This window comes from Pholis gunnellus (genome assembly GCF_910591455.1).
Source record: "Pholis gunnellus genome assembly, chromosome: 3".
In the NCBI taxonomy this organism is placed as follows: domain Eukaryota; kingdom Metazoa; phylum Chordata; class Actinopteri; order Perciformes; family Pholidae; genus Pholis; species Pholis gunnellus.
Genome location: NC_136529.1, coordinates 4,937,879 through 4,963,172, shown reverse-complemented (window position 1 = coordinate 4,963,172; position 25,294 = coordinate 4,937,879). Strand labels below are relative to the sequence as shown.

The window sequence follows — 25,294 nt, the reverse complement described above, 5'->3', positions numbered from 1 at the left end:
TTTCCAAAGCGAAAAGATTTTTTTTCACAAAGAATGATGTGAGGTAAAGTGTAATGGTTTGACTGGCGCTCTCAGTGGCACTCAACTGGTTCAACTTACTCCTGATCATCAGTCTTCTCACCTGACCAAAGCGTTCTGCTGACAGGGAGCAAACACGGTCACGTAACCCCCTAACAGTGCAGCTGTGGAGGCAGCGGCTCACCAGGCCGACGAGGTGATGGAGAACAGGTGGGTGGAGACGAACTGAGGCAGGACAGGTGAGGCATGACTGCGCCTGAAAACAGCACAGATGCATGGCGATGATGTAGCAGGGTACGGTGCAGATGCTGCCATAACCTGAAGCAAAAGATGTTTGGGTAGAGTGACGTATTCACTCTCTGGCATGGGAGTCAGTAGATGAGTGAGATTGATACCGCATCATAAATATGAAGTGCAAAGACATCAATTCGCCGTATCGTGGGGGTTATTTGCAGTAATATTTCTTGGCGCTTCGAGGCACAGAGTCAGTGCTCCAGGAAGCTACTGTGCCTGGTCAACAATTTTTATGCTTTTGCTTATATTGAACAAATATAAGCTACATGCCAATTATTGAGCTTTACAGTTGCTTGTGGGCACATTCTTTGCATTTTCGAAGGATCCAGGCTCGCTGTTTCTCCCTGCTTCCAGTCTTTATGCTAAGCTAGGCTAACCACAGCCTGACACCAGCTCTATACAAATAAGAGAGCTGAAGCCTTTATATCTATGCCTTTTGTAAAATAAGTGAATTGTTTGTTTTCTTTTTTTAATTTCTGAACAAATATAATTAATTAAACATTTAAGTTTTCTAAATCTACTCTTTTGATTTACAGAATATGATTTTACAGGGCAAATATTTCCACAAGAATTACATTTTCAGACGAAGGCTTTGATATGTGTAAATAATGAGTTTTGTTGGACTTTAGGCATTATATATATATATATATATATATATATATATATATATATAGAGAGAGAGAGAGATATTGTTTCCCACTTAGAGCACTGATAACAGCTTCAGTTCTTGTTGGCTGTCTGACAATAAAGTAAAGAACCTCATACAACCCCCCACTTTCAGCTCCTTCCTGTCTCCAGACCATGGTCAAGCCCTACACCCCCGCCTGACCACTTCGCGGCTGTTTTCTGTCCTGACCCCACAATGGTGGAATGAACTCCCCACTGACATCAGGACAGCAGAGTCGCTGCCCATCTTTCATCAAACTGAAAACTCTTCAAGAAGGCCTACCCTGAGCCTTCCTCTTAGCACTTATTAGCATTTATTGTATTCGTATTAGTTTGTTGCACTTATTGCATTCGTTTGTTTCTGCACTGTACGTTTGCTCTGGTTTATGCTCTTAGATGCTTGTGTAAACAAGGAGATGCACTTATGACTTCTTCTGGTAGTAGTTCTCTTGAATACCGATGTTGAACACACTTACTGTAAGTCGCTTTGGATAAAAGCGTCTGCTAAATGACTGTAATGTAATGTAATATCTTCCGTCATGTCACTTCTTTTTTTTCTGATTTAAGACACAAGCCGCGTGTCGCACAAGCCCCTCGCTAGCACACATATAGGAGGACAGAAAGACACACACACACACACACACACACACACACACACAGTGTCTGACAGGGTCTCGGCGGAGCAGTCCCTGTCAGTCCGTCAACTCTCGGGGTTTCAAAACAAGTCAAGACGAGCTCTCCCGGAGACAACATACAAGACAACTCATCACTTTTGGCTACCCGTCTTTTGGGATGTTAGTGTTGTGCTGAAATGTCATGTTCACCCCCCCCCCCCCCAAAAGAAAACAACAAAGGACTTCGGGTCATCATGTTGTAGTTTCAGGGCTGATTCTTGTTTTCATGGAAATTGATTGTGTGGAAATAATGTGTATTGTGAGAGGACACTTGAGGCTTAGAGGCAGCCTGCTAATTAGAACTAAAGCGTATTAGCACAACAACAACACTGACCCCTCAAAGCCCTCTCTCTCTCACACACACGCTTTCTTTGGCTTTTCTCAGACACACGCCGACACATACACAAACATAGTTTCTCAAGTACACATGTGACGTAACGATTTTGCAATTGACCTTGTTATTGACGTTGTTATTGATGTTGTCCTTGGTTAAGACCCTCTCACGGTCTGTTGAAAACTGATTTTTAATCTAAACTACTCGCACTATGCTTTTCTATTTCAATAGTAAATAGACACCATCTGTTTCCACTCAATCACTGTGTATTGATGGTATGATATATTGGGTTGATGATGATCTAAAGATGGATGGCCACAAGCAGTACGTGTCGGCAACAACACCTCGAGGAGCATCACACTGAGCACAGGGGCCCCTCAAGGCTGTGTGCTCAGTCCACTGCTCTTCACCTTGCTGACACAGGACTGCGCAACAACCTACAGCACCAATCACATGCTCACATTTGCAGATGACACAACTCTGGTAGGTCTCATCAACAAGGATGATGAGACCTACTATAGGAAGGAGGTCAGCCTTCTGACCACGTGGTGCAGAGACAACAACCTCCTTCTGAATAACAGCAAGACCAAGGAGATTCTTGTTGACTTGCGGAGAGGCCACACTCCACACCCCCCACTGACCATCAATGGTGCTGATATAGAGAGTGAGCAGCACCAAATTCCTGGGGGTGGACATCAGTGAGGACCTCTCGTGGACAGCCAACACAACATCACTGGCAAAGAAAGCCCAGAGGCGCCTCTACTTTCTCTGCAAACTAAAGAAGGCAAGAACACCCCCACCCATCATGTGCACTTTTTACCGAGGCACCATTGAGAGCATCCTGACAAACTGCATCACTGTGTGGGGCGGAAGCTGCACTGACTACAACAGGAAAGCACTGCAGCGCATAGTGAACACAGCTGGAAGGATCATTGGTGCCTCACTCCCCCCACTCCCCCCCCCTGCAGGACATGCTGTATATGACACCCGCCTCACCTGCAAAGCAACCATGATTGTGCGCGACTCCAGCCGCCCCTCACACAGTCTCTTCAGCCTCCTGTCCTCTGGGAGAAGATACCTGAGCCTCCGTGCTCGCACCACCAGACAGAAAACAAAAAACAAATAGAGAAAATGACCGTGTACCAAAAGTGAGTTGAGTCAAGCTGAACCATGCAGTTGAAATAAGGCCAGGGGTGGACTGGACATCAGGAAGTTTGGAAATACTCCCGAACGGCTGATCCACTCTCGGGTCAACCGGAGGCTGGTAATAGAGGTTTCCTCGACCGTGGTTTGAATACACTGAAGGAGAAGGTTTTTATTTCCGCCTGGATATTGTTTTGCAAACAGATGCCTGCAGATGACTATAGCTGGACTTATTAGCTGGAAAACACAATGGGACCGCAGCATGAAGCCTTACCTAGTCCAAGTTCAAATCTGATAACAATACCACAGAAAATGAATATTTGACACATGTTTTACTGAGGGTATGTCTAGGCGCTTTCCAAAAAAGCCCATTTGGAGACCCATGGTAACATACCTAGGCTGTGTAGAAATGTGTATTCATAATTCAAACTAAAGCTTATTTATGTCTATATACAGTAATCTATAAGTTGTTTCGACATTATTCACTTTCCTAAAGTCTCCAAAACTCTCCAAAAGTCACACTTTGCATTTAACGCACGGACTCAGGGACCTGACTCGCGGTTATGCACGTTAATTCCGGGTTGTGCCTATAAATCGACCCCCTGAAGCTGTTTATCGTTATTTTCGAAATTGCATTTTTACGAAGCGTCAGTCATCAGAACGATCGGTTGCAATTGGCTCGAGCTTTACACGAAAGAAGAGGGGCAGGCACTTTCCTTCAACGCGGACTCTCGTTGGCTATTGTAGGCTGTGGACAGGACATGGAAGCTCCTATTGGGTGAAGTGAGGTGTCAATCTAAACGTCAGAGTGAAGCCGCCATTTTGAGACCCAGAGACCGTCAATGTTTACATGCGAACTGAAGTTACGCTTGAAAATATATTAATGATTAGGCATATCTGCCGGCTAATTTGAAATGATGCGACAGCAGTCTGTGGGTATATATGGACGTAATAATGTGTTTTGGACTAAATATTTTACTGGATTGGATTGTCTGGACCTTTGGCAATGTAACAAGACCGTTTTTGTTGGAATATTATGGATGGGTGAATTTCTATGAAGCTTCATCGGTGAGTTGCCTTGATTTTGTAAATGTTTGTTTGTTGGTTGGTGGTCTGACACAGGCGTTGAGTGTACCTGCTGTTGTGATTGTATCTTGAAATGGAAATCGAATCACAAGAATCTTAGCTTTCCAAAGATATGTCGCATCAGTATCTACCTATATATAGCAGTTGTGTACATAACACAGATGTACAGTTATCACTCCGACGGCCCGAGTGTTAAGAGGTACTTTCAATATTCAGGAGGGAGGGATTCAAGCAGCACCTCCAAATTTGGACTGATCCTTCTTTCTGTTAAGATCCGATTGACCCAGTCATGGTCATCGTGAATGTGACGACCTTCTACTAGTGTTCCAGCTCACCTCGGCTTGTCTGGCCAGTCTTGTTGGTGATGTGCAATGGCAAACTGAGGAGGCAGCTGTCGGCAAGACATCTTCAAGTGTCTTGAAGGTCCTCGGCATTATCAGTTTCTCTTTATACCTCAAAAAACTGTATCAGTAATTACTAATAAATACTGCCTCGGGCCTCTTCATCTCGAAGCCCCAAGCTGAATTTCAGTCCCAGATTGAGGCATATGTGAGCATCCACAATACAAACAAACTGGGTACCCATTTGTAGAAGCATTGCCCCATAGTGCTACTAGGTACCTTTTACTACCAAAACCTAAAGAGCAGCGCACCTTTGTACAGGAAGCATCAAACAGGGCGACTGCACCGCTCTGCTTGTCTTTTTAACAAACGTTCAGCAGCAGCCAAGACACTTAACTCTTGGACGCTGTTGCAGTAGGAAAAAAAAACACACCAGCGAGGCAGCAATCAGTAGCATATGCAGGTAAATTAGACCGAATAATCAACACTCATTACTCAAAGGATAACATACCAATCAGACTACTCAGTCTGTAGTCTCGTCTGAGAGTTCCGATTTCACCGCAGATAACTTTGAGTAAACGTATTTCAGCTGTGCATCAAGGTTGGCTCTATGGGCAGGTCTGACAGTTTACATTTAGGATTCTGTTCGGTCCTGGCAGAGTTCAAAAGAAGAATCACAGATTAGCTGAAACGGAGGTTCATTAAATCCAGTGGACCTGAATGCTCTTCGAGATGTCACTGGGGGTTACGTGGTCAGGTTGAAGTAGTTGCCCGTAAAAAGATTAAGAGCTGGTGAAAGGCCTTCTGAACAGACAGCTCAGCGTCTCTATGGTCTCTGAAGTCTGCTGGGAGAGCAGTTTGGGTTACTGTGTGCCTTTCATTGAGATCTCTTTAAATACACATACAACAAACACACCGTCTCATTAACGTAGACTCATGGTGCCCCGGACACCTCGCACAGTCCCATGAGATATCAATGCGAGGGAAGATTAGATGGATTGGGTCAATAGTTTTTTTAATTTATTTTTAATTTCACTCATATTCACGTTGTAAAGAGTGCCTCTGTTAATGTGTGAATCCCTTAAAAATCTATACAAATATTTGCAAACATTAACTCATGATTAGTTTTTAACAGTGGCGGATGGTCAATAGAGGGCCATGGGGCCTGGCCCCACCTTGAGCCCCGAAAAAAAAAAAGAAAAAAAAAATCCTGCGCTTTTATTTTGATGGGGATTTTGTCTGCTCGTCATCTCCGCTTGTGTGCACGTCTGAGAACGCGCACCTAGTGGGGCTGGCCCCACCGAGGCGGGTCTATGAAGCAGTTTAGCGAATTGCTGATTAAAGATAGAAATGAGTGACATACAATTTAGCCAATCAGCGTCCTCAAATAGATTCAGAGTGGGGCCAAATCGTTTTGGCCCCACTAGCTGCGCGTTCTCGTCAGCAGAAGTCTCTACAGGCGAGCGTGAGCGCCAGCGCGAGCACTACTCCTCCAAGACCCGTCTGAGAGGAGAAGTTTGAGGAGAAAGTACAGTGAAAGAGCTGATCCCAGATCAGCCTGACCTCACAATAAGACAGCAGACTAGCGGGAAAGGGAAGCAGTACATGAAGCTTCTCTACTAGCTGCACCAGACCGGTTTGGCTAGCTGGATGCAGTCATGCTAATAACATATTTAGCTTTTTAAAACACAGAGGACAGATCCAGCACGGACAGTTAGGGAGTGAGGGATGAGGAGGTAAGGAAACATGAGAACACCAGGGCACACATGAGAACTCTGTCAAGCTACATATTAAGCAAAGTGAACATCTTTTCTTCTACATAGTTTCATGACAACTTGGTCATGGAGGAATCAACATTTAATTGAGATGGTAAATTAACAGTGAAAACTCATCATAGCTTATATCTATAAGCGTGGGTTTTATAGTATACTGAATATTATTATATGATATATATAATACTGAATTCCCTGTGAGGGTGACTACAATAAGATGTCCTGACGTGTTTATCAAAGTGTTATTTACTGCTTTTTTTTGTGTTGGAATAAATGTTAAATATTTAACTGCAAAGTAGTAATGCGTGTTTGATACCTTAATTTTTTTACATTAAATCATACTGGGGTGTTTGCTGAAATTGATTGGATGGCCCCACCTAGAAAATTTTCCACCAGCCGCCACTGGTTTTTAATGATGTCAACCACTGCAATTTCTGATGAATTTACACAGTTGAGTGCAGTATACACAGAAGAGTGTGTTACAGCACATTTTTGTCAAGTAACTGGCCTATATATATATATATATATATATTGCCTGAATATTTGTTGAATGTGTTTTGTATTAAATCTAAAGGGCAGGCTGGTTGGACTGAGTGGAACCTTGGAGTGAGACCATGAAAGCTGCCAAAAACAAAAAACCCTGTAGCGCTCCTCAATACAAAGGGACGATGAGGTGGTTTGGCACCGGAAAACTCTGTATCTCCAATAAGCAGGAGTAGTGCAAATTCATTAACAAAACAAATTCTGTAAAGGGCTAAAACGAAACCTGGACATTTTGATAAAACTAAATGCAACTGAAGCAAATGAACACCAAACAAAGAAATCTGCAGCATCACAGCCAACACCTCAATCTATCATTACATACCAATGAGCTTACCAAATTTACCAGAATGTCATTCACTGCACAACCTTCCTGCATCCCAACAGAGCCCAGCTCCTCTCTAAAAAGAAGTGAGGAGGCAAACTGTTTGCACTTTCTTTGATTGAGCTGCTGAGCAGCTGATCCACCCCAACATCCAGAGAGAACAACAAATCCTATGAACCCACAAAACAAACAAACCAAACCAGCTTGTGTCATTTATACACCTTGATTGACAACATATCAAATAAACACAGACATTTGACTAAAATGAATAATGAAGCAGACGCTTCACTGCATCAGCGGACTGCTCTCATACTGGGGAAGCCCGATCTGTTGGAATAACAGCATTGGTGGCTGGTGACTCAACTAATTGACAGGAGGAAAACCAATCCACGGCTTGATGTTATTTTTTACACTAGTTGGCTACTGATCTCTACGGTCTTATGTTTAACAAAGAATTATGCAGTACATTTTCTCATAACAGCTGAGGCAGCGAGGCCCGAGGCTTCGCCAGCGGAGCGGAGCTCTCCATCTGCTCCCCAGTGGCGTCCTGTCGCTTCCGCGCCCCCCCCAGTCCAAAACTATTCCCGCCGCCAGCTTAACAGTCCTTCAGGCCTGCTACAACAAGCTAGCTGTTACGTTGGCCAACAAAAGTCACTTGGGTGTTTAGTCTTTCTAATCACGTAGTTTCACAGTCTTATACTTCAACAGTTTTACGTCAAAATGCAACTTACTTAACTTGCAAAATTGTTTTTTTTAATTTACAAACATATGTGTAATTCATAGCATAGTTAAAAGTTATTTGTTTCTCGCCATCAACTTTTCAGCTGTCTGTGTCAAGGGGCAGTCTGTGTTGATTAGGTGCAGCGTTGGTTTGCAACATGGCTCTGAAGAGATTGGTGTTACTAAATGATATACAGCTCACAGAGTCTCACAGTAGCTGCATTCAAACAGTTTGCAGTTTGTCTCAAGGAATTGTAACTGTTGACTTTGTCCCCAATATCACATATTGTACATGTTAACATTTTGTATAACTCCTTATAAAATACTGCCATGTGCTACCCGATAGAACTATTTTTGCCCTCAGTGGCCGTATATATTTTACCCTCTTCTTGCAGCCTGTTGAACTCAACACGTCTCTGTGGGGCTACCTGTTGAGTGCAGCACCTCTGACCCCAGGCTGTGTAAGCGGTAGCACCCTGATGAGAGTTCACTGACCTCCGTGTTGAAGGGTGGGGGGGGGGCAGAGATTTAAGGGATGACAGGCAAAACGGATGTGGAGATGTAAAAGAAAAAAAGATCTTTGCAGGAGATTTAAATAGTTTCAGATTCTCTGTATTTCTCTCTTGCTGTTGCCAGAGACGGGAGAGGAGGGGGGTTGGAGATAACACTCAGGACACTGGAGAGGACAGTGGGGTAGCAGAGTCTGACCAAACAAGCCATTCAGATGATGGGAAGATTAGATGAGATGAGAGTCTTTGCTGATGATCCTGTTTAACTTTGAGATAGCAAACATCTTCATGTGGGGATGTAGCAGAGAGGATCCATGTCAACTTGGTCTTTTGGGGAAATATGGTATGACTCCTTTAGCCGTGCATGAAGCAAATATCGTTATTCCAATCCAGCGACCAGAACATTTATTGGCATTGCACTTTTCTGCAAACCACGGGATTCGTCAAATCTTGGCATTTCTGAACCAAAACTACTTGTCAGATCAGCCCTGTGTCACGTTTGCAGAAACACAATGCCACAACGTTAACGTTGTGAAACAACTGGTAAGGTTTAGGCAACAAAACTACTAAGGTCAGAAAAACGTCATGGTTTGTGTTCAAATACAAGCTTATAACCGAACATTACAACATAACGTAATGCAAGAAGGTAATGTTAAACGTAACATAAGAGAGGGACATGGACAACACAAACGGATAAAAGTCAGGTAGAAAACAATAATTTACTTTCACACCAACTAAATGGGAGATTAAATATCTCTTGCTTGTTTGTCTTTTTAACAGAAATGCTGTTTTAACTCAACACTCAATCAAGCGTAACCCTTCTTGCAGACATTTCACATTAAAAGTTCATCAGAGAATGGATGGATTTTAGATATTGAGCCATGGGAAGGCTTTTAATGTGATGCATCTGAGAAAGGAGTGTTTTAAATATTAAGACTTCGGCAAAAATGCATGTGTCTGGGAACTATTGAGCATACAACTGGTTAAATGAGATTGGGATTTTACTGCATGAGTTCTGAGAGGTTTTGATTTGAACTGGACGTTTTGAACTGGAGTTTTGCTGTTAAACTTTGTAGGGGAAGTATCTCTTAAAGGTTAGGAGACCTTTGTTATCATGGTTAATAGCCACATGGGGAATGATTGCAGTCATGATGAGAAGCTCTGGAACTACTGATTTTGTCGACGGATATTTTTTGTTTAAAGACAGTCTGGAGACATCTGTGCAGAAGAGTTGCATTTTTATTGACAACAAATTAAAAAAAACAAGACTTGAATTGATTTGTGAGTGAAAACAGTATTTCAGTGAAAAAGAAGGAACTCAGCAGAGTGGTGGATACAACAACCATGTTGCATAACAATGCTGTGGAAATACATATATTCACATCATAAAACAGTTAAACATAGACAAATAATTGAGTTTGCACGAACAACAAATAGCATCTTCAGCAAACACAAATGGAAGCAAACCAGAAAAAAAGGTGAATTAAGTATAATAAAATATACTCATAGCACAGAGGTTTATTTCACAATCTGAAATATGTGATATAATAGGATGTTTCAAATAGAAGCTTGGTTCTCTCAAAGGACGGACAGGGAATGAAAAGCCCTGGACTGCTTAACTCAGTATAGATACGTATATTAGTTTAATATTAATGCATTAAATTAAAACATTAAAAAGTTAATATATTAGTTATTATATTCATATAGTTATAATATTATGTATCATTGTAGTATTGCACATTGTACCACTATCATATCCAATTGAAAACTACAGCCGTTTAAGAAATACACAAGAAACATTTATTATTTTTTGTAGGTTTTGTGCCTTCATTAAATACTTGTGAAAGGAAAATGGTAGTTAGTCTCTAATCTTTTACGCGAAGAACTAACTTGTCGATGATCATAACCATTCGTGTGTAACAATGAGTTTGATATTTAGAAATTTCACCGTAGAGCCAAATTTGAACGTCAACCCTTTGTTTTGAATGTTCCAACCCATCCAGGCTTCGTTGGTTCATTGAAAGGGGACATTGACGAACGCATTGACTTCCTTTTGGACCCGAACGACACCCAAAAGGTCTCCGTTCGGTTCCAAGGCTCGGTTCCGTATGTCGTAGAATGGACTTTTCATAAAGACTTTTTTTTTCTTCGAAAAAAGTCTCAGCAACTTAATCACGTAAACCATTTTACACACTGCAAACACCATTATAAACTATTATACTAACTAACTAAGAAGATCCGCCACAATATCATGTATTTTACGCTGCTGCCAGCGATCTAAGAACTCGGAAAATGCTTCCGAAATGCGGCCATTGCATCCCACCAGTCATATCACGCATCAGGAAGCATGAGAATTTGACACAGATTCTAGCGATAACATCCAAATTTCTCTCTCTCAAAGCACAACGCCAACACTGCCAAGATTACAACTGCACCATACCTTGAGTTGGTTTTCAGGTCGAAAACGGAGAAATCCGAAAGAAATCTTTATGAAAAATGTGTTTGCAAGCTCACTGTGAGCATCTGAAACCTAAAATGGCGATTTTCCGTTCATCTGAAACAGAATGGTGGTCAATATGCCGGCCGGCGAATCATACATGGGCGTGGAGCTTCGGGGGGAGCTCGGCACGGTTTTGGCTTTTTAGTGGCTGAAGATTCTGTCAATCACTTCATGGAACATACTGGTGTGTTCAAAATAACCACCCGGTTCGAACAAGGGGTCACATGCTCAGATCCGCCCACCATAGGCTTATCAAGCGCTCCATACACACAGACAGAGACGAGGAAAATGCATACAGGAGAGATATGACCCCAGAGAGGTCAAAATGGCTCAAAAGATGCCAAACAGCTCTGTTATGATAGATTGTACAATATGAGTGATAAACAAAGGGAAATATGGTGAAATATATAGTTATATAGTATATACAAGTACAATGGAACAGCTGCAACTCCTAGTTCGAAAATGAGAATTTGGCATGTTTTTTCGTACATAAACTTCTATAACTGGGGTTTGCTTCACTTTATTTACACCAAATCTTTTTGTGAGGCACCTGCACCATTTGTGCTATGAATTGGGAATGTTTTTAGGCTAACCAGGGTCTCATTAAAAAAATTACAATGCTTTTTCTTCAGGCGAACCTGGGAATTTTCTTTGCTGTGTTCTGTCTTCAGCTACTATTAACCAGTAACATATACACAATATTTACTCATCTCATCAAATCTCACAATCCCTAGTGTTATTAAAGCATCAACATTTTAAAAATAGACGTTGTAGTTACAGAATTATAGTCTCTTTAGTATGGGTTACAATTTTTGAGAAGAGGCCTAAAAAATTGCTTAGGGTTCAAGAGGTTTTAATGAAAAGATGAACATGTTTAAACAAGAGGCACTTGATCTAGCTAAAAGCTGCAGAAGCGTTGAACTGGTATTGCTGGGCTCACTGGGCCTGTAGTCTGGTGCACAATCAACACGGGCCAAACACGCATCTCTCAGCCTCTTGTTTTGTGTAACGGATCATAGTATCCGTGATACGTATGCACCATAGACTATATAAATTATGTACGTAGTCTCTGTGACTCTGAGTTATTACACACTTTAACCATCAAAGTGTGAAGTAAAGTTTTACTGTAAAAACATGCAAACAGGAGCTCGTCATTAATACTTTACTAGTCACCAATCCCTGATAACGCTACATTATGAACAACGGCATTGTGTGGAAATCGGCAAGAGGAAAGCAAATAACGTCGGCAGCATCGGAGCTAACTGCTAATGTACGGAGGTTTCATTGACTTACATTATGATGCGTGCATTCATTTGGTAAAAACGGATATTGGGCGAAAGTGATTTACAACGGTATCATGATGTGTTCGAATGTATTCTTGTAAGATGTAGTTTTTGATGAGAAACTTAAATACAAAATAAATACAGTTGTTTGAAGGATATGTTTTCACAGTAATACAAAATAGTTATTACATGTTTTGGCCTTGCTTTCTCGATTTTGTTTTGTTTTCTGTAGGCAGTTTAATATTAAGAATACAATATTTTAATCATTTGAATTGTGTGTTTTTATGCCAATAACCATTATAGATGACAATAACAAAACACATTTTTGATGGTTACCACTGAATTCGGGGGCGATGGAGTTTATTTTTCTGGACGTTGGTGAAAAATGAAACAGTCTGTGGCATTGTATACCAGCTGCTATGACAAAACAACAACATCAGCCGATATGGCTCATTGACAATTGGCAATCGCTGGCAAAAAAGTGAATCGGGGCATCTGTAAAAGTTCTATATATTTTCTGCTGATCTATATCTCCTGGTACTCCTAATGGCCGGTGGGGCAGTTGAGGTAAATAAAGGGGCCCTGACACTACTTGACCAAACCATTAGGAAATAAGTTGAAGGAAGAAAGGGAGAAATGCTTGATGATTTCAGTTATCAGGTAAAATGACTCCTCTTAGTGTCCTTCTGCGTAGTTAGTTTACAGTTGAAATGAATTCACCTGCTGTGTAGTGGCTCCGTCACACTGAGGGTGAAATGAATGGAGCCGAACTGATCAAAGAATTAAAGTCGGCGACCATGCTCCGAGCAGCTCTGTCGCTAGCGCGCTATATTTAGCCAACACGCACCGGCGAGGCCCACAACACCAGGCACGCACTGACCCCCACCATCTGCTCGCTCACAAGCACATATCACACACACACACACACACACCTTTAGGTTTTAATGCCAACTGCTGCCCACAGACCCCCCAGGTAAACACACACATATGCAGGGGACTCCCCACATTGTCGCTGTGGCGATAGAGTCGTTAGTAAATTTCCTCATTATGGCGGATGCATATACTGTATGCTTACACACACAACACGGTTTCTCAAAGACTCACTGTGAGAGCAGGGAGCTATGGGGAGCCATTTTAATGAGCTTGCCTCTGTGTGTGTGTGTGTGTGTGTGTGTGGAGGTTCAGCCAGTGTTTATAATAACACATCTATCACGCATTTCTCTTCCTCACGCTGCTTCGATTACGGTAAAAGGACAAAATGACCCGACAGTATTAGCATCGCTCCTCTTTGTGTTTCTATTTATATTCACGCCCCCAGTCTTCGGAGTAATATCGTCCACGTTTTTTACGTCGGACGTGGACATTCTTTGCCACCTACTGATGAACAAGAGAGAAAGACTTTACAGCGCTGCCTAAAACTGAGATGTGACACCGATGCACCTCTGCGTAGGAAATCAATTACCAGAGGTGCGAAAAGGTGACTGAGACAGCAGATTCTTCTGGGGATGGACATTTGATTGTGGTTCCAGATAATTCAATAAGAGAATCAGGTTTGGGTGCAACAACAGAACATTTTGTACCTGTATTTTATAACAAGTAGCCCCAGGCCGAATGAAAAGTCACTCCAACAGCAAAAAAAATGTTTTTTTCCCCGATATCCTTCATGCTATGCTATTAATGGGAAGAATATAGATTTAATTCCTCTGCTTTTGAACCCTCTTTTGTCAGCCTTACAAAGCGTCCTTCTTTTTCTTCTGCAAAAAATCCCCTATGGTCGTGTGTTTACATCAGAGACATTGACATAAATCAGTGATTATTTGTGTTGCGTGTAAGGGTTCAGGGAACGTTCTCTCGTGGAAGATAGTGTGTGTGTGTGGGGGGGGGGGTGAAGATGACAGGCGCGCAGCCTATTATACAGGCAGACTGACAGTGCAGCCTAGTGGCAAAGCAACGGAGCCTCACGCGCTGCGGATCAGGGACAAAACAGCTGCAGGGAGCAGCCACGTCTGGCCGAATATGATGCGTAACCCTCCGCACTTTTATGTGTGTGGGTGTGTGTGTGTCTCCAGCCTTTACAGGGACACTGCACGTAGGCACAAGGCTCCCCTATACATACTGTGGAGGAAGCATTCTGAACTCACACAGAAACCCCTGTGTCTCCGGGCCTAAGAGAGGGGGAGGGGGTGGAGGACCCGGGGGGGGGGGGGGGGTTTGGCAGGGTAGTGCTGCCTCAATTTGGCCTGGACACTCGTATCAACTAACCCTCCATGTCCCTCACTAAGCGGGGGGGGGGGGGGGCAGCTGCATGTATGCTCACACTCAATATTCAGGGACATTCCTCACTTATAGTCTTAGATATTTTCCTTGGATTTTGTGTGTGTGAGGAAAATCAAGCGCTCCCCATCAGTGATGCTTCAGCGGTGGTGGTGGAGGCCGTTTGTCGTGATGGCAGCCGAGCGGCAACAGTGTTGTGCTGCCACGTTCCGGGGTTTACGGGCGTACAGTGCCTCGGCACGGCAGCAGTGCTGGCAGACCTCTGAGCAGCGCTGTGACACACACACACACACACACACACACTTCCTGCACACATTAGACCCACAGCTACAACTAGAAAGCGCGTCTGGCCACGGTACACGGCGCTGGTCTCAGTAAACACACTATAAACTTACAATAACATCAATATTTTTGTATCCACAAGCCTTTTCAATTATTAAATGCCTTAAACAACTCTAAATGGTGTTTTAAAACCAACAAAAGTACAAGTAGCATTTTTATTATATTATATTATTTGTATTATTATTTTATGATTATTATTTGCTAGTTGTATTTACACTAACTAGAATATTAATAGTAGTAGTATTTTTATTAGAATTGGTAAAACAATGATTATTATGTTTTATCAATTGCATTAATTACTGGTAGTATTAACAGTAAACTTCACTATTATTATATGTTGTAGTATTGATACAACACATCTTCATAATTACTATTAGCATTATTATTATTTTCTCGTAGTAATAGTGAATTAAGCACAGTATCATTTTCATTATTAATATTTTATTATAGTTGATAATACATCTGCATCATTATTGCCAGTATTTTCATTATTGTTATTATTACTAGTTGTTTTTATTGTATTAATAGCAGTAGTTGTGGTAGTGACAGCACAAATATTTGTAATTAACCCTAACCCTGTCTAGATTCTGTGTAGTAGTATTATTACCATTAATAAATATATTATTAGTAGTAGCAGTACTAGTAGTAGCATTAGTAGTATTTGTGGGAGCAGTTACAAAGTTCAAATAACACATATTTCATAATTCAATTTTGTTAGTAATTATAATGGTATCATTAGCATGAGTGAAATTAGTAATAGTGTCTTATTATTTTTAGTAATAGCGGATAGGGGTAACAGTATAAATTGTAGTAGCAGTGCCAACTAAATACAAATAACATTATGTCATAGTAGTAGTAGTAGTAGTATAAACTAAGTAGTTATTATTGTTATGAATCATATTGGTAAATTATAGTAGCAGTGGTTGTGAGACGTAAAATAACTCACTAATATACAGATTATTAATATGAGTCAAATTATTGTGGCGACGGGTAATTTGGGGCAATTAGGGCAAAGCCTGCCACCTGCTTGCAAAAGTGGTTTTAGTGATTATTATGTAATTTAGAAAGGAATATTAGGATAATTTATTATTTGGATTAATGTATGACATAAACATTCTTGGTTGCTACCTTCATTTTCATTATTCTACAATTTAAGGTCAGTAGCAAGATAGAATCCTTTATAAACTGTGTTATAATTGTGCTTGGCTCGAGATGGCGCCATGTGGGGATAGCCCCACGCTCTTCCCAAGTGTAGGAAAAACAACAATACACTTGCTCAAAGCTTTTGGCAAAACAATAATGGCACAAATTTGATGCCAAGTGGGGCAGATTGTCTGTTGCCCCGCCCTGCTGCAAATTGTCATTTGCTTATAATTGGCAGAAGTTGGTATTGCTTTTAACAAATACCGAAACTGGGGACACCTCAGTGCCCACTAGTCGCCGGATATTGCTTTAAACCAAAGCACTGGTAGAAATAATCAGATTTAAGGTGGAGTGGAGTAGAAAAAAATGGCGAGCTGCTAGCTTGTCAGAAAAGACGTTGTCTTGCTTCCGGCTTGTGTCATAGGTAGGGGATAGTACCTGGTCAAGACCAGGCTGTCAGAAATGTAAGCGTCTTTTTGAAAAGGGTTAACAAACATGGACAACGGGGTCAAATTGGGTTTGCTCTGCAGAGGAGAAATAGCAAATTTTGCCAAATTGTACAATTGTGCAATTTTCTGGTTTTGCATCTGTCCAAATTATTAGTTGCCAAACTATGTTTTTTTGCCTAAAACCACCATTGATAATTATTATACTAATAGTTGTAGTAAAATAAGTAGTTGTAGCATAGAATTAGCAATAGTTGTAGTAGTAAAACAAACTACCAGGAGAAGTTTTAATATTACTATAAAGAGTAGTAGCATAGTAGTAGTGAAAGAGTATATTTTGTTGTGCTATTGTTGACATTAGAAACGGAAACTGACAGAAACAGTCTCACTTCCATCTCTTCCATTCAGAAGTTGTCCTGGAGCTTTCGATAAAATATCACATGATTTCCATGAAGAGCTCAGACCCAGAACAGCTACCACATGGGCCTCGAGGTGAGACTGTTTTGTCAACCGTTTACAGTATCAGTTTTAAAAAGTTAAAAATATTCTATCAGCTTTTTAAACTACCAGTAATGATTTTACTTCAACGCTGCTCAGGCCACTTTGCAGCAGTGTGTGAAGGAAGATGTGTGTGTGTTTCTGGGCATTACTAATGTTGTGGGGACCTCTGTTTACGCCATCACATTGTGGGGACTCGCCTTCCTTTTTGGGACAAAATGCACATCCCCACAATGTAAATCATTACATTTTAGGGTGAAGGCTTGTTTTAACATAATGTTAGGTTTAGGTTATGCTAAGTCTCCAAATAATGAATGTAAGTCAATGCAATGTCCTCTACAGTGATGGAAACACGACTGTGTGTGTGTGTATGTGTGTGTTGCAGCATAACCAGAGAGAAAAACCAATTGATCTGGACAGGTGCTGTGATCTGGCACATTTGCAGAGTTCCCGGCTATCACACAAATCAATAAATGATCATAGTCCTTGAATAACACACACACAAACGCACACACAGCACCATGTGAGGACACACTCCTCTGCACCTGGACATACTGTAGACAATAGCTTTATGAACACAATACAGGAGATCGATAAGCGATCATTGTTCTTGAGCCTCGCCGACATGCTGCGGTTCATCCCATCACTCAGATATTTGCCACTGGGTAGGTGAGAGTGTGTGTGTGTGTAGGGGAGGGGGGGAGCAAGCCGATGATGACAAAGTGGAGTAGAGAGAGCAAGAGAGAGGGAGGGTGAGGCTCATGACCCAGAGAGACAAACAGAGTGAGAGTTGGCCAGGCAGGTAGGATGGGAGGGTGTGGCAACGGAGAGAGCACTTAGTGTGCAGCGCCGGCCGATCCCGCGCTCTGATTGGCTGGTGAGACTTTGACAGACGTGCTTGGTCCCTCCCTCTCCACCGGCTGCCTGCCGAAAGTGTATGTATGTGAGTGTGTGTGTGTGTGTGTGCGAGGGAGCCCGGCAGACTGAAGCGAGCCACAGAGGCAGGCTCTAACTCCAACCCAATGAGCTCGCAGCCCTCACACTCACACACACACGCTCGCCTCACCGCCGGCTCTCGCTCCAAACCCTGGGACACGGTAGGAGACGGAGGAGAGGAGAGAGAGAGAGAGAGAGGCAGCGAGTGGCAGAGAGGGAGAAGGGAGTAAGTGGGGAGAGAGGCAGAGGGAGACTGGCGGGGTGCGAGGGAGAACACCATGGCTTCAGATCCGGGGCTGGCCGCGATGCTGCTATGGACTATATCACTACAGGCTCTGGGCACCGTAGGAACTAACAGCAACGAAGGTAAGTGTGTGTGTGTTAAAAAATACATCATCTCTGACTTTGACAGCCGATGGGATTAACTTCATACATGTGGAGCTCCTGGAAAACACTGACGCATGGCACAAACAGACGCACTTAGAGGGTGCGTTTGCATGTCACAATCCGTGGGGGGGGCACGACATCAAAGTTTGCCTCGCACGGCAACTCAAGGAAATCTGGGTGTGTGTGTGTGTGAACTCATTTTGACATCGCTCATATTTGCCCGGGGGTTGCGTGTCGGGCCGCAGCAAACGGCGCATGTGTCTGCAGCGAGGTTAGGCGGTGACGCCAAAAGTGTGCACGTCTACGCCTTTTTTTCGTCCCTGATCCGAAGTGAACATCTTCTTTAGTGCTTTGGAAATTATGTGTGCGTGTGTGTGTGTGTGGTTTTGCGTGCGCGTGTTGGTGCTCTTGTCGCACACGGCACACTTTGCTCCCTTAAGCCCCGGCCTGGGTTTGTTTACTTCCATCCTCCTGCCCTTTATCTTTCCACCACGAGACAGGAAACTGTTGTTGTCACTTGTTCAACTAATACCACGCACACACACCACAAAGTCCCCTGGCGCCTTTCTTTCTTTATATGTGTGTGTGTGTGTGTGAGACAGGGTCCTTGACATAGGTCTGGTCTCAGGAGGTTGAGTGACGGCAGCGATTCGACTGTTAGGGCCTTCTTCGTCCCCCGACGGCAACATTCAGCTTGCCCCTGCAGGGGGGATGGGGGAGAAAAAAAAGCAAAAGAAGAAGAGGAGGAAGAGAAATAAAAAGAAAGCGAGATCTGTTGTGATCACCTCAGCAGTGGAGAAGTGAGGGCAGCGCTTGTCCTGTGTTTAAGCTGAGCAAAGTGGCGACGGGAGAGTCGGGCCGCCTCGGGTCAGACGGAGCATGAGGGGGGACGGACAGCCTGTCGGGTCCAGTCGCCTCAGCGACGGCCACGCGTGACATCACCACCCCTGTGTTATTTGCACGTCGTTACCTTCTCCCCGCCGCTGCTCCTGTTTGCGAATGCGCTCACCAACTTCCACGTCAAGCGTCCCAATCTTCCCCTCCCTCGTTCACATTCATTCGACCTCTCCTGTGATGATCGTCGCATATTTTGCCGATTAACGGTTTCAGTGCTATTGGAGAAATAACGCGCAGTGTGCCCCGTCACCTGCTCGCCGCTTACCGAGTTCAAAACATTTGCTTTATTTGATCCGGTTTGAATACGGAGCGCACCTGACCGTCTGTTTCCAGATGTGTGAAAACAAGAGTTCCTTGTTGTGTGTTTTACCGTCCCGTCATTCGTCTGAGCGTGTTCCCACCGTGTTAAACCGCAGGAGGCATCGCCGTGTCGCTGATCGGTTGGAAACACAAACTGCTACTAAAATCTAAATCACCACAACAAAATCTTTGCAATCAGTTTCATCCTATTATTTGTTAGAATTGATAAAGATTTTGTTAGTATATCATTTATAGGTATTTAAGTCTTATATACAGTACGCGTTTAATCCAGATTGTGAGACACATTTCGAAACTGATATGATCCACTGAAGCTGGTTATATTTCCTTTCGTTGGGTTTTTTCTTGTTGTTGTGTGGCATTTCTACCTTCAAGACAGTATAGAGAGAGACTGATAGGAGAGGGATGTGACATGCAGCAAGGGTGTTCGGCTGGATGTTGCGGTACGTCACACCATGATGCTCCTGCAGTTCCATTTTGGGCCAAAACTCTTTCCTAAAAATGACTGCGGGTTGGAGAACCCCCTTAAAACAGCCATTAGGCATGTGACACTGAAGCCGAATCTCGCTGAAATGATTCTAGCTTTCCTGCTAATAACAACATGAACCTTTACAGACCAACACATTATTATGTGCACGTCTTTTGAACTACCTGACTGGAGTCATGATTTGTTATTTGTCACGATTTGTTATTTGCTGTCATGAGCAAAAAAACTGAGCAGTTTAAAAATGATGGTCCCATTAAGTAATTTGACATTTTAATAAATGGGAATGAATCAATTGATTTCTATTGACACTAGTTCATCCTAGAAACTCTCACTCACTACGGCTGTTGTGAATATAACAAAATTAGATTTTGCTCTCATCGCGCGCACTAATTTTAAACAAGTCCATTTTTTGTATATATCCTGCAAAAACTGCTTTCAATCTATTTTGGAAGTGATTAGGGGTGAAAATTGTTCTAAGCCCAAACAAATAGTTAATGTCTAATTGACAACTAATGCATCCTTTAAAAAGATGATTGTGGCAAAAATGTCATCTTGCCTCCTCGCTTTGGTTTTCGGCTGCGACTCGAGGGCAATAACGAATATTACATGTTCGTGGAGGAGACAACCTTTGTAACGAGCTTGAAATTAAATAGGTGGAGGAACAGACAACTGCTCGCACAACCATGAAGAGCTCCACTTGACAACACACACACACACACATTTAACTCTTAAGGGGCACTCGCGAAAGACAGACGCTGTGTTTGTATACGTTTGACGTAGGAGCAGGAGCCATGGCCGGCCATTTTGTTTTTTGTTCATGTCTGCAGTCATGTTGCTCTTGTGTGGACACAAACGCACATAAAGCAGACAGGCTGCACTCAGCCACCACTCACTGACACCATGAGGTTTTTCATTTGTGTAATGTATATTTTGAATATATATATATATGTATTTGATCTGGTCCACATCGTCACTCAAGCGTCCGTCACTTATTTGTTAACGGAGTGCAGTGTGTGTGTGTGTGTGTGTGCATATGTGTGTATGTATGGTCAGGTGGAGGGACAGGACAAAAGACAAACCTGTAATATTTTGACATTTCGTAATGTGTTTCCCTTCAATAGAACGTGTGAAAATAAATCCATCGTGTGCCCTGAGAGACACTGTAATTATTAAAGATTTCTTTTCTAATCCAGAAACAGAAAAAGAGAATAAGCGGCTGGGATCAGTGAGACCAGCGGGGGATGTAGTGGAGGAAGGTTAGAGCTCAGTTTACCAGCAGGTTTCATTTGCAGGGCCGGAGTTTGGAGCTCTTTAAGCGGATGTACGGCTTTGCTTCCTTTATCGGAGCGCACGCTGTAGTATCAGAGGTAAACGGTTAAGACGATTTCATTGCAAAACACGGATTCTTTATAAAGTTTTAAAAAGCGCTTTCCGATGCATACTGTCACTGTGAAAACCATGTATCTCCAAAGCCTGGTGTTACCTGGTGTAGCTTTGTATTTTTCAGATAATCCAATGGGTTTTTCAAATGATTTATTTCTTTATCAGTCTTTCAGGGAACACTTCATCTTTTAGTTTTCCTCTATAATGAAATGTTAAATATATATATAAATATAAGATACATGGTTTTCATTGGACAATACTGTAGCTCAAACTGCAATCTCGCCGACTTTTAGCACACAACCTCCGTCTTTCCTTTTCGCTCTATTGTAAAAAGTGTGTGAGACGATGTTTGTGCCAAATATGGAGTCCGTCAAGTCAAAATACATTTTTTTCTTTTAGTAATTTATCAATCACGATTTTTAATAATTCATTGAATAAATAACATAAATAAATACAGATGGTTCGTTAAAAAAATACAACTATACAGCTGTAAAATAATTGTATACACTTGTGTTGGTTTATTATGATGAAATGTTAGGAAATGTTATTGCAGGTCATTTTTTATTTAATTCCAGCTTTTATTTCAAAGTAACTCTTTTTTTTCCCAAAGTCTCTTTCTGTATATCATAACACCGTTTCCCCCACAATGACCATTTTATTTCATTTCATCACAAAGTCTGACAACCTGACACAAAGAGCGCAGATCCGGTCTGTGATCAACTCTTTGCTTATAACAAAGCAACAGCCAATGAGTGTTGAGATGAAATATATTTATAGTAATGAGCTGACGCAATTTCATGGGTATATTATGTACTAATTGTATGTATTTGGCATGTTTCACCATGTGTATTATGTCATTTATTTTTCTGAACACAGGTCGTGGCATTTTCCTGCGATACAAGGGCACATTTTAGGATTCCACTTTCTAAACTTTGTTTCAGACACTTTTCCTCGCCGGCAACCAAAACAACAAACACGACACAAACAGTACGTCCTCAAACCAGAACTGTGTAGTCCGAGGAAGCTTTGAACTCTAAACATCCTCACTGCAGTAAAAAAGTCCCTAAAAGTGCAGAAATAATATATTTTCAAGGAAACAATTCAGAGGAGAAACATCAAATCTGTCTTATTTTGAGGGACTAAAATGGCCGCATTTAAGATGTCGGCACAACATTCTGAAGGGGGTCCGGGTCCGGCTGTCTGACTTTGTGATGAAACTAAATAAAATTGTCATTGGGGGGAAAATGGCGTTTGGATATACAGAAAGAGACTTTTGGGGAAAAAAGTCACTTTGAAATACAAGCTGGAATTATATAAAAAAAATTACCTGCAATTCAATTTCACAATGTTTCATCATATTAAACCAAACCCGAGTTTGTCGCATTTAGTGAAACGTAACCGGCGTCTGTTTAACTCACATAAACATTCCCCTCACGCGCTATCTGCTGGACGGGGAAAATACAAAATAAAATGAATGTTACAAGTTACTGTTGTGTTTCTTGAGTTAGTTTACAGAAGACGGCGTCGGCGTGGATCCATCGCGTCTCGTTTACCGAGACTCCCAGTAGGACCCGGTGTTCCGTTGCCGGATTGGAGAAATCACAATACTTTCTGATTTTGTTCAGTGAGTTTCTCCATCGACGTCGGCTGGAGGGAACGCCAAGTTGCAGCGCACGAAAAAATGAACTCGCTTGACATTGTCATGTGTCAAACTGCCAATCTGATTTTTTTTTTTGTACTTATCAATCGTTCTGGCCCCGCTTTAAAGCGATGGATGTGAGTGTGTGACTCATTCGCCTGTATGGAGGCAGTGTCTTTCAGGCGGGGCACTGTCCCCGATTCAACTCCTGAACACTTGTTTCGCACCGTCGCCTTCCCCAGCGAGGACAGAGAGCATTCCTTCAGGTTGTTGTTAGCACTGAGGAACATGAAAAGACCCATGCAGAGAGCAGGACTCGCTGCTAATGAGCAAAAACCGTAGGTGGATGATTATTCCCACATACCTCTGCTGCAGGAGGACCGAGGGGGGAAAGAAACACGGAGGCACGGAACCACGAGCACCAAAAAAAGACAATCCCTTTTTTTTTGTTTTATTCATTATTTAAAGATTTGAACATGTAATTTATAAGCAACAAAATCACAGGAAAAACAGGAAATGAAGAGGGATAAGTTGAAAAGGAGCCAGGCTGCTGGGAGCTGCAGTTCTGTCCTCTTTGTGAAATAAAAAGGCAAAGATGGAATTTTTGTCTGTGGAAAAAAAAGGGTTTTCATTTTGATCGCTGCTACAGCAGATGCTGCTATTTGTATTGATCTCTCCTCAGTTAGTAGAGTGCACCTGCTGCATGTTTAGACACATCACATGAGAGGAAAAATGCACAAGAACTTGTCGTGATTAATAGCTCGGAGTGGAAACCTTTCTGCAACAGATTACTGAGGAAAAAGGCATTTAAGCTCTTGAGATAAGTGACGAATTTGCAGAAGTGTGAGGTCCTCAGTGTCTTGCTCAAGGACACTTCAGCAGGCTCGCTGACAAGGAAAGATATTTTCCTTCACGGGTCTCATATTTGAGCTCCTAACACCTTTTAGTGACTTGTAGCGCTGCCTCTCTCCACCTCCACCACACAGAGGACATGTGTTTGTATGTATTTGTTGATTTGTTTGTGCCGGTATATGTGAATGTATGTGTATATGTATTTGAATGTTTATGTGTATGTATGTATGGATGTAGATGTTTATGTGGATGTTTATGTGATGTATTTTCTTTTGATTTTTTTAAAGCCTCCTGTGGACAGGTTTTTAATGAAACACTAGAAACAGTGCATCTGATCCGTGTGCATAAATGTGTGATACAATTTGAATACTACTGGGATGTCCATATAAAATCAGATAAACTAAACTATATCCTAAAGTCTCATGCATCAGAAATAGACCGACGGCCTCATTAGTCAGTGTGTCAGTGTGTTTCCTTCACACACACACACACACACACACACACTTGTTTTTTTGTTTTTGTTTCGCTCAATCACTCAGATCTGTCAGTTCTTGGTCTATAATAGATAGAAGAGCATTAGGAGATGTGGGAGGCTCTAGGAACAGTCTGTAAGGTAGGACGTAGGTATCGTTTCATAATTGCGGAATCACATATGAAGCAGGAGGGTCTGCTGATCAGGACGTTTTGAGTGTCAAACACTTCATTTCCTGCTTTCTGGTGAATTTCCACGCACCACTTTATGGTAGAATATTGTTTTTTTAATTTAATATAATGCAGTAAGACCCTCAGGCATCCTGTATCACTTTCAAACATTTATTCTGGACGTAGATCTTTTCTCATTTAATGATACTTCCGCTGAGTCAGCACACATGTAGGCATGATTCACTCTTCCCTCCTCTTTTGGGAAGTAACCTCGTTAAATGTGCATCTGGCACCTATTCATGTCCAATGATTCATTTGTCTGAATCCGGGTTGTGTTCTCTGAGAAGTCTTTAATATTCGGAGGAAAAAAAGTAATATGACAAAATAAAGTGATAATCTAATGAAAATAAAGAAAAAGAATCGACCTGTCCTGTAGTCCGCTGTGCATCATGTTATCGCTCAGCGCTCTGCTCATATGGAAGTATCCCCCTTCAGATGCTCATGTGTGCTGCAGTGTGGGCTATAGAGGACAGGAACCGTGGTTCAGATGGGATCGGAAGTGCCGCCATATGCAGCCGTTCACACCGGTCAACAAGCGTTTCTGTCCCATGCTCCTTTCTTTGAGTGTGTGTGTGTGTGTCCGTATAGATGCAACCCCTTGGTAAGGGGTTGCATACCGTGCTAACAGAGTACTGTATTTATTACTCATTCTCAGTTCCTGCTCGGCTGTAGCAGTTCCCAGCGTGGTCCTGAGGGGGGAGGGCTTTAGACTGTGTACGAAGTGGACGTAGTCATCGTGACATCACCCATTGGTTTGTGGACTGCCGTTATGAAGCCTCAACTCG

General features: G+C 42.3%; 1 protein-coding gene across 1 annotated transcript in view; it reads left to right on the top strand.

The window, feature by feature from the left end:
• Positions 1-18,122: 18,122 nt before the first annotated feature.
• epha8 (eph receptor A8) overlaps positions 18,123-25,294 on the top strand; it is a gene marked incomplete at both ends in the record, with an annotated part of 96,102 nt that continues 88,930 nt past the window's right edge. The window contains one exon of the mRNA XM_079156746.1: positions 18,123-18,210. Within this exon, the coding sequence (XP_079012872.1) occupies positions 18,123-18,210 (88 nt within the window). The remainder of the gene's footprint in view (positions 18,211-25,294) is intronic.